Source organism: Trypanosoma grayi (genome assembly GCF_000691245.1).
Source record: "Trypanosoma grayi strain ANR4 Tgr_250_V1, whole genome shotgun sequence".
In the NCBI taxonomy this organism is placed as follows: Eukaryota; Euglenozoa; class Kinetoplastea; order Trypanosomatida; family Trypanosomatidae; genus Trypanosoma; species Trypanosoma grayi.
The window spans coordinates 1-10,044 of NW_008825869.1; the positions used below are offsets into that span (position 1 = coordinate 1).

At 54.3% G+C, this 10,044-nt stretch overlaps 3 protein-coding genes across 3 annotated transcripts; all 3 read right to left on the minus strand.

The window, feature by feature from the left end:
• Positions 1-321: 321 nt before the first annotated feature.
• Positions 322-3,720, minus strand: DQ04_02501000 (hypothetical protein; the record flags this gene model as incomplete). Its single annotated transcript, XM_009311937.1, has 1 exon — positions 322-3,720. One exon carries the CDS (start codon positions 3,718-3,720, stop codon positions 322-324), a length of 3,399 nt encoding a protein of 1,132 aa, XP_009310212.1.
• Positions 3,721-4,098: 378 nt separating this feature from the next.
• DQ04_02501010 (hypothetical protein) lies at positions 4,099-7,314 on the minus strand (the record flags this gene model as incomplete). The annotated part of the gene is made up of 1 exon (XM_009311938.1): positions 4,099-7,314. The coding sequence occupies one exon, from the start codon at positions 7,312-7,314 to the stop codon at positions 4,099-4,101; it is 3,216 nt and encodes a 1,071-aa protein (XP_009310213.1).
• Positions 7,315-8,096: 782 nt separating this feature from the next.
• DQ04_02501020 (putative amino acid transporter PAT2) lies at positions 8,097-9,584 on the minus strand (the record flags this gene model as incomplete). The annotated part of the gene is made up of 1 exon (XM_009311939.1): positions 8,097-9,584. One exon carries the CDS (start codon positions 9,582-9,584, stop codon positions 8,097-8,099), a length of 1,488 nt encoding a protein of 495 aa, XP_009310214.1.
• Between the last annotated feature and the right edge of the window lie 460 nt (positions 9,585-10,044).

The following is a 10,044-nucleotide window of genomic DNA, read 5'->3' on the forward strand; positions in this document are numbered from 1 at the left end:
TTGCCGCAAGGAGACACATTCGTGCGTCGCGCGGAAAGCAGCGCCGCCGCTCTGTGGCTAGCCCACGCCTCCGGGCCGCTGGCGTTCTGCATGCAGCCCACAGAGCACGGGTGAAGGGACTACTAGGCAAGCTACGTACCACACTGCAGCAGAGGAAGGCGAACAAGAGAGATCATGGAGAAGAAAAGAGAGAGACAGCCGTGAAGATAGGGATCGGTAGGAAAGGTGGAAGGAAATACAACAACAACAAAAAAAAAACGAGCTAGCAATACTTCAAATAGACCGAGAAGAAACACGTATTTTGAGGTGATGTGCCAACACTTACTTGATGGATTCCATTCTCAAGGTATCGCGCCCATCTACGGGCGGCGACGAAAATTTATTAACCGCCTTGCCGCCTTGGCAAATGCCGTCCAAAAGCTCCGCGACGGCGCCGATGTTGGAGCAGTCGGACGCCGTCGCACCACACGGGAGCGTCTCAGTGAGGGGCCCCCACACCCACCACGGCGTCAGCACCGACAATGTTGTCACGAGGGAAAGCACACGGTTCGGCGGCAGGCCCAACGTCATCTGCTGCTCACCACGCTGTGCAACGGCGTTCACTGGGGAGGCGAACATGACGCCCTGCACGCGCTGTGAGGACGGCGGCACCACCACTGCGGCAGTAGCGCCGGAGAGGCCGTAGCCGACAACATACACGTGGTGGCTCACGTTCTCCATCGATGCGAAGTAGTCAGCCATGTCGGAGCGCGCCTCCTCAACGGATGATAGCCACAACAGCGATGACAGTCGTTCCACAACATCCAAGGAGGAGGTGATCTTCATGAACCACTCATGTGGTGTAAAGACGGCGAAGAGCGACAGTGCCATGAAATCAATCCACATGGTCATAGAATCCATAGCAGCATACAGAGCGCTCGTGGAGCCAAGTGTAATGATGGTGATGTTAAGGTTATTGTCTGTGCCCGTGAAGATCTTCACCTGCAGGAAGGACGAGGGTGCGTAGGTGCGGTTGCCCACATACGTGAATGACGGAAACCACCGTTGGAGGTCAATGCGTGTTGTATTCAGCATTTCCGCGTACGACAGCTTGGCGAAGAGCGCCATGCCAACAATGTCTATCGTGGTCGGGAAGCGAAGCCAGCACACTGGCGTCAACGACTCCGGCGGCGATTCCCACGCGGCAATGGCGTTTGCCCTCCTATCGCCCGTTGCGTAATTCGGGAGAAGCCACTCACTTGCCGGGCTGCTGTACGCTTGTCCAGACGCGAGACCGCCAAGCAGGATGCAGGCGAGCAGCATGGCAAGAAAGCCCATGACTACGATCCAGACGCCATACGTGGAGGAGCCCGAATTGACGCGGAAACCATACAGCAGCAGGTGGATGGAGAACCCAAGGATAAACAGACCAAGACGGTAGTCGGTGGCAAACATCGCAATAATGCACGTGACAAGGTGGAGAATGACCCACATCCACGCCCCGCGGAACACCCAGCGCCGCATCACGGTGTTGCTCAGCGGAACCCACGAGTAGCCGAGCACAATAACATTTGTCAGAAGCGCCAGGCACAACACAACACTGGTAGATCGGCTCCATTCATCGTTCCAGCCATGAGCGGAAATGGTGAAAACAATGTACAGCCACACAACGCTTGTGTAAAGTAACGCAGACAGCAACAGGCCGCCCGTAGAGGGGGCGTGGTCGACATTGATGAACTGCACCACCAGCAGCATCGTCACCACCGACATGATAACAGTGGCGCACAAAAAGAAGACCGCGCCATTCAGCATGTGGCACAGACCAAACGCAAAGGCTGACAGCATCGAAATACACGTTATCGTCACCTCCGTTGATGCTGAATGCCGCATCGCTGCGTGGTCAGAGTCCATGTCCACATCGAAGAAGAAATACAGCGTTGCCACTGCCATCTTGCCGCGGCGCGACCGCTTCGTGCTGTCAATGAATCCGAATGCGTAGAGAAAATGATACAGAAGAATGATCCAGAAGGCCACAATCCATCCAACCGCCACAGTGTACTGCACACCATCGACAACAGTTTGCTGCGCCGCAATGACACAGAACACCACAAAGAAGGCGACAACGGCTGCAAAACACAGTGACGCCTGCACAATCAGCGCGTGAAAGCCGAGCCCGCGGAAGGCGTCGATCAGCCGCCCATCGTACGTGCGACGCGTGAGTTCAAAGCCTCGGGAGCAAAACAGTGCCGTCTGGCACCCCGTCACAAGCAGCGCACACCCGTACAGGAAAACGTTGTACGGCTTCGACAGCATGGAGAAGAAGAAAAACATCATACAGGAGCAGCCTATCATGGCACCGAAAATTGTAGCGAGAAGGAAATACAGCGAAGTGACCATCAGCGTTATCCAGAGGCCTCCCTTGGCGATGAGCTGCACCGCGGCTGGCAAACGGCGAAAGAGCATGGTGTTGCGCCCCAAATTCTCCTCCGCCTCGCGCAACGACCGCCGTGCAGGGGACTCGCGCTGCAGAATCATCAGCCACTCACGTTCATGCGCTTCCATAATGCTCCCACGAAAGAAGGACTCCATCATCACAAACTGTTCCACGTAATCCGTCACGAAGTCTCTCCGCATCGTCCTCATTGTGCAGGATTGTGTACGGATCGGGAACACGCCTTCTTTCACGCTACTGACCCGCGTGTGGTAGTTGCTGTTGTGGTTGAAGGAATCGCACGTCAAGAGGTCCACGGACTCTGCGCGTATCGGCGAATTGTCATTAGAGTTGCGCGACACATCGCTCCACGAAACATCATTGTTGTTGCCGTCCCCGAAGGAAGCCCCGTCTGGCGCTAAGGGCGGTGGAGTGTTGCCAAACAAATCGACGTTCACAGACGTCTCCTCCGGCAGGCCGTGCGGAAAGAGGCACTCGAGCTCCCACTCCTTCACCGAGTAGCCGCGCTGCACTGCCGCCTTGAGCTGATCGAAGTGCTCCTTGATTGTCACAGAGAAGTTTATGTGGTTCTCCTCGTTGTCGCAGTTGTTGCTGCCGCCCAGCGCCACCGGCAGCACACTCTCGTCGAAATATTCCAGTAGTTTGCCAGCCTTTCTGTCGCCCTCAGAGAAGATGATGATACGGTCGGACACAATGGGCGGAAAGCGTGCAAATACAGGCTTCGCCACAGCAGCCAGAGTGCGGTTCATGTTGCAGATGTACATCTTGTCCACAGCACCGGGGTAAAACTTTGCGATGCGAAGGGCAATATCGGCCTGCAGTGTCATGTCGGTGTTGCTCCACAAGCTCGCCTTCTCCTGGTTGACGAGCAATGCCATCTGGCACCGCTTATTCTCCGCACGTAGGCGAGTGCCGTAACTCACCATCATGTCAAAATTCATTTTGCACTCCTCGCGCCGTGCCGATGTCGGCTTATCACGTGCCGTGACAACGTAGAACACCACACGTCCCTGTTTGTCATTTCCGATGAGCTGCATGATGCCCTTCCGCATGCTCTGCACCATCCAATCCGTCACGGTGTATTTTGCGAGTTGCTCCTTTTCAAACACATCGCGTCGGTTCAGCTTCTTCACCGCCTCCCCAATGTCAAAGTTCTTGTTTTCCAGAAAGCCGTAGAGCCAGCAGTCGAAGTGGTTGTGCTTGATGCCTAGGCGCCGGCGCAGCTCGTCCACCTCCGCCTGGTGCGAGTACGCCTCCACGCCGATGTCCAGCAGTGTCGGATGCGGCATCGCCTGTCCTTTAGTTGGCTCCCCGCGCCGCCGCAAGGGGGCCGCAGACGATGGAAAAGCAAAGAAAGAAAAAACAAAGACGTGGATACAACCACAAATACAAAAGTCCACACAGGACAACAGGAAAAGAAGGAAAGCACCGGGGAATTAAAAACAAAAAAAACAAAAACAAAAAAAAATTCGCATGCCAATATAAATTCGTGCCTTTCCTTATAGAAATACAGTTGCGCCGTACACAAACACCACCGCCACTCCCCCTCATTCAAACAAAAACAAACCCAGCCAGGGGGAGGGAAGCGAGAGGCGGAGCACACAGGCCCTAACGTCTCCTCTTGCTTCGTCGTTCGCTTGCTGCTGCTGCTGCTTCTGTGGCTGGCCCTACAGAAGGTAAACATCGCGGAAGGAGGCGTGGCGCCGACCGCTGGTGTCGCACATATCAAGCAGCTCTGCTGAGATGTACTCCATCGAGAGACACACGTGGGAGGAAAATTCACACCGCATTTTCTGCGTTACCGTAGTGTCACGACCGCCAACGTTGTCCAGCACGCCGTTGCTCGCGCCCACGGAGAGCACGTAGTTGTGGTAGTCTGTCTCGTCAAGTTTAACGTGGCGCAGCAAGTGCAGGAGGCCAGGAGAGCCGAACACAAACGTTTGCGTGCGCGAAACGGTACCGGCCATAGACGCGATGCCACCCGCCACGCCGCTGCCAGTGAGTATCACCTGCTTCGGCTCCGTGCGCTTTACGGCTTCTACATAACGCGCAAGTTCTCGGTGTAGCTGAAGCCAAGAAAAGTTGATCAAACGCGCCACGAACGATATGATGTACACAATCATTGTAGACCACTCAGTGGGGAGGAATATATGGAGGGGGGAGAGGGCGATGGAGCCCAGCCACGCTGTCATTGAAATAATGGAGGTAAACGCATATTTGTTGTGCAGTGTCAGTACAGTAACGTTGTGCATCACTGAGTCAAACCGGTGGAGGCCCCACGGCTCCCCCTCCGTCTCGAACAGCTTCACAACACCACCATATGTGAAGTCAGTGGTGTTAAACCAGTTGTTGAAGTCAACCGCGAAGGCAGTGGAGTTCTCTAGGTTGACAATCTCCGTGAGGAGGGAGAAGTCTACGATGCCAAGCCCGCCGTCCATGCGAAGACTGCAGACGGGGTAGCGGTGGTAGGCGACGATCGGGGAGAGCGCAGGCGGCACGTCCGCGCTTGGGAGGCTGCGCGGCAGAATATTCTGCGGGCTGGTGCCGTTCCACCCCAGCAGCACGCATGAGACAACCAGAAGCAGCACCGCTAACGACAAGACGAAGACCCCGCCAATATTAGTGAGGTCGGCGCGGCAAAAAAGAAGACCGAGGCCGTTGTGCAGCATCAAGGCAAGACAGAAAACGCCAATCTCCCAGCCCACTACAGGAAAAACGGACAACCAGCAGCCGATAAGAAGCACCACGAGGGAAATCAGTCCAATGCGGAGCAATTTACTACTATCGTCCTTCGTAACGCATGTCAACGCGAAGAGGATGCACCACCCTGTCAAAAGGGAGGCCACAATAACCGAAACACCCCATATGTTGCTATAATTCCGGAAGCCAAAGGCGAAACAGTCAAAAAGCCAAACCATTGAGGCAATCCAGAGAGAGACACAAAGCAACTTACTGCTCAGCCCGCTCGCCATCGCCTCAGAGTAGTAGTTGACAACAAAGGCACCTGCAATAGAAGCGGCGCTTACAGCGACTGAGAACCCAACAGCTCGGCTGATAAGAAACCCAATACCAAGCAACATGCTAAGAAAGACGGGAAAGCCGCAAATGACACAAGACGAGGTGCGTACACGGTAGGGGATCCCACTCAGCTCTTCACTCTCGTGGAGGTTTAAAAACATGTAGAATGGGAATGCCACCGTCCCACCGCCACTACGCAAGCGCAACCTGGCATCGCTCATCCAGCCAAAAAAGAACAGTGCATGGAAGATGGCCACAATAAACACAGCACTTATCCACCCTGTCGCAAAAGACACCTGCAGGGCCTCCAGTGGCGTTTCTCGAGACGCATATACGCAAAATATGATAAACTGGATCGCCATCACCACTGCAAAGAGCGTCATCTGTGCAATGCCACCCCAATGCCTGCCGATGCACTCGAACGGAGGGATGACTTTTCGGAACATCAACGCAACCAGCACATCAATTGCACGGGAGCAGAGCGTCATGCCTTGAACAGCCGTCATCACAAGGGTTGCCCCGAGTGGAAACACGTAGTTCCACTGCACCAGAAACCCCAAAAAGAGCGTCACAATAATATTACCAGACAGCACTGCGAGAAAAACTGTCGCAGCAATAAAGTAAATGCCATTCATGACAGTGACACTGAAGAGACAAAGACGGTACAGCTGGCGCAGTGGCATCGGTATCTGGTCGTACCACATCTTGTCCTCAAGGTCAATTTCCGGCAGCTCTGCTATAGTCGCTTTGCGCAGAGCAATGTGCTCGTCAAGCAGTGCGTAGCGTGCAGACGTCTCCTCTGCCGTCACCGCCAGGCGCCAGCGCTGCAGCTCCTCAAGGAACAAGAGTGAGAGGCTCGGCGGGAACGACTCCATGACGGCTCTCCACTCGTTCGCCTCCTCCATATCCTGGAGCTCCATTTCCTCTTGGACAAGGTCATCGTTGTAGCTTGAGCCGCACTCAGAGTAGCACGTCTTGAGCTGCGTCATACTCTCCGCGTCGAAAATCGTCGATGCCAAGCGACTGTACACCCTGTGCGGCCTGATACGTAGGAGCTCCCACTCCTTCACTGTCAAATGCTGGTTCACAATCGCATCTTTCATCTCAATGTAATAGTCTTCAATCACCTTGGCATGCTGATTCCAGTGGGCCTCATCATCGCAGTTGTTGCTGCCGCCCAGCGTCACCGGCAGGACACTCTCATCGAACAAGTTCAACAGCATACCGTTCTTCATGTCAGNATCATCAATAATGATGATGCGGTCCGAAACGATAGGCGGCAACCGCGAAAATACAGGCTTCGCCATCGCTGCCAGAGTGCGGTTCATGTTGCAGATGTACATCTTGTCCACAGCGCCGGGGTAAAACTTTGCGATTCGAAGGGCAATATCGGCTTGGAAGGTCATGTCAATGTTGCTCCACAAGCTCGCCTTCTCCTGGTTGATGAGCATCACCATCTGGCACCGCTTATTCTCCGCACGTAGGCGAGTGCCGTAACTCACCATCATGTCAAACGTGCATCTGTTTTCGTTTCTGCGCGAGGACTCTGGGTGATCCCTCCGCGTGTTGACGTAAAAGGCAACGCGGCCACATTTGTCCTCGCCAATCACCTGAATGATGCCTGAGCGAAGCGATGTGCGCATAAAATCGGTTATTTCATACGTCCCCAGTTCATCCACCTCCATCGCGAACCGCCGCTGCAGCTTTAGCACGGTCTCCTCCACGGAGAACTTCTTGTTTTCCAGGAACCCGTAGATCCAGCAGTCAAACTCAGCGTGTGTGATGCCGAGTTGCTGCTTTACCTCGTCAACCTGCTGCCGGTGTGAGACAGCCTCTGGCCCCAGGTCCTGCAGATACGAAGACATGAGAGAAGTGAGAATCTATCAATGCACGCAAACTACCTATTTGTGTTTGTGTGCTTGTGTGTCGGTCTCAATGATGATTTTACGTGACACGCTCTGTGGCTATATTCCGCTCCGCTACACGCGCGCCACCTAGATGAGTACGGGAGCCGCCTCAGACGCGCAGAGCCCAGCGTGCCGGGGAAATGTGTGGCTGCGGCGCAAAACCCCCAAAGGAAAGAAGGAACCAACGGACGCGCAGCTGCCCAAAGTCAACGGTGTGCGCCACACACACACGCACAGGGGGGAAGCCCCACACATACACTCAGAAGATGTCCTTTCCCAGGGCAGTACAAGAATCTGCACGACAGAGTACACCGGACGGAGCCAGCGTGTAAATAAGTGTAAATATATATATATATATATATATATCGTTGAAGCACAAGTTGTGACGCGAAGTCGGCAACGGAGACGGGAAAGGCGGTTGCCACACAAACACACCACATAAGCGAAAGAACAGTACCCCGTGAGGTATTGGTCGGAGCCAATACGAGAAGAACAAGATAGGTGGTGGTGGGGAAGGAATGAAAGCGCCAATACAACACGGGAGACATAGAGTCAGGCTATTGCGCAGGGGAACACATCCACAGGCGCGCAAAGTCTGAAAGCGAAAAAAGAATCAATGGAAGAAGTTCTCGCCTGAGCACAGCAAGGCATGCGCCCCTCCTTCGTATCTTCTCTGAACCAAAACCGCTACAAACAAAAACAACAAAATAAATGAGCGACAATTACGGAGATGTGCTCTACTAGCTCCTCGCCACCTCCCCGTATATCGCAGCAGTTGTGCCGAACACAATAGCAATGACGCCAGCCAAGAGCAGCGCGTAGGCGCCAATGAAATGCATCCAGCCAACAGATCCAGGGTTGAAGTTGCCGCAGTACATGAACATCAACGCAGGGAACACATAGCCAATAGAGCCGCCGCACAGAGAGCCTAGCAAACCAAAGACGGTAGTGATGCGTGGAATAAAAAGCCCTCCAATTAGCGACAAGGTCGCCAGAGTGCCACATACCAACGCATTCTTCCACCACGCGAGAGTATTGACGTCTACACCGATGACGTGGTATACAGCATCACGGCATGGTATCATATGCAATCCATAGCCCACGCATATCTTTAATATGATACCAGCGTACGCAACGCCCATCATCTTATTCTCAATGGGATTATACTTGTCAAGTACAGAATCCGTCACAGTAGGGCCAAAGTCCATATAGCCAAAGAGACCACCAAGGAAATATAAAGCGAAACATAGTACCGTTCCTAGAAAAGCACTGATCGTCATGCGTCGAACACTGGGCTTGTACATTTCGCCGTAGACCTCGAAGCAGTTAACCTGATTCACGTACGCAAACATGAAGATTGACAGGCCCTGGATTGCCTGGTTGCCTGTTTGGAAGTACACAAGGTCATCCCGCAGACCCAACGCGAGTCCATTCTGAGACGCGTGCACAACGATGCAGATGACAAAGAGCACAATGAAGAGCACACCAATCGTCGAGAAGACGCGCAGAGAGTTAATCTCCTTGGGCAAACACAGTGGGAGCATGAAGACAAGCCACACAACACTGGCGATAAGCCGTTGCCCCGATAAGGTCTTTAGATACGCCGGCGTACCCTCCGCGTTCAGCAGGAAGCCCTTGATGACGCCCAGCATCGATATGACGTAGGACACATCCCCGCCAAAGCACAACAACCACATGAGAAGGGCAAGTACGTAGTCAGCGCCGGGGCCCAGCAGCAAACGCGTCAACTTCTCGTAACTCCGCAGCCCTGTGCGCTCCCCCACAATGGTGAGCAGAACAAAAGAGTACACCACCATCGCGGCAACAATCAAGAGATAAAGCGTGCTCATTCCGATACCAGACATTTGGAACGCGGCGGGGAGCGCAACGATGCCGGCCCCGAGCGTGGAGCTGGCCAGGTTGAACGCGGATGACAAGATGCCGCCGTACGGAATAATGCGGTGCATCGCCCGCTGCAAGCAATTATCGGCATTGCGGCGCCTCGCAACACGCGCAGCACGTTCCTCATCGAGCTCCTTGATGCGTCGCTTTGCCGCACACATCCCTGCTGCGTCTTGCTCCTTCAGCATGGTGTCGTCAAGCGGCTGGAGTTCATCGTCGAGGAGGACAGGCACGCCTTCGAGCGTCGTCTCCGCCTCGCCGGTATAACTCGCTTCTCGTAGCACCGCATCGGGGAGCAGTACGTCTTGCGCGGGCGTGTGTGGCATCTCGGTGACTCCAAGCAGCACTACCACCTCGCACCAGAACAGGGGGCAGGGAAGTCAGGTAAGCAGAAAAAAATGTGCCAAAGGAAATGGCAACAACATACATCCGGGACACACCCACGGGGGCTACAACACAGAACACAACAAGAGCGCAGGCCTCCACACGAGGACGAAACGGTGCCCTCACTCTAGTAGATACCTCAGCTGGACTGTGAGACCACCACCACCGCACCCACAACGGTGAGAAACACAACGCCCAGACACAGTTCAGCCGCACACACAGAGAGAGAGAGAGAGATAGAGAAACGGCACACAATCCCCTGCGGGCCTTCAACCAGCAAACAAGCAATGTGACTGAAAGGCACAAAACAACAACTGCGATGTATAGATAAACAATAAAACGAAATGCACAAGGCACTTCCCACGACACTCGCAGCCCAACATCGCATCGCCCCCCCCCCCC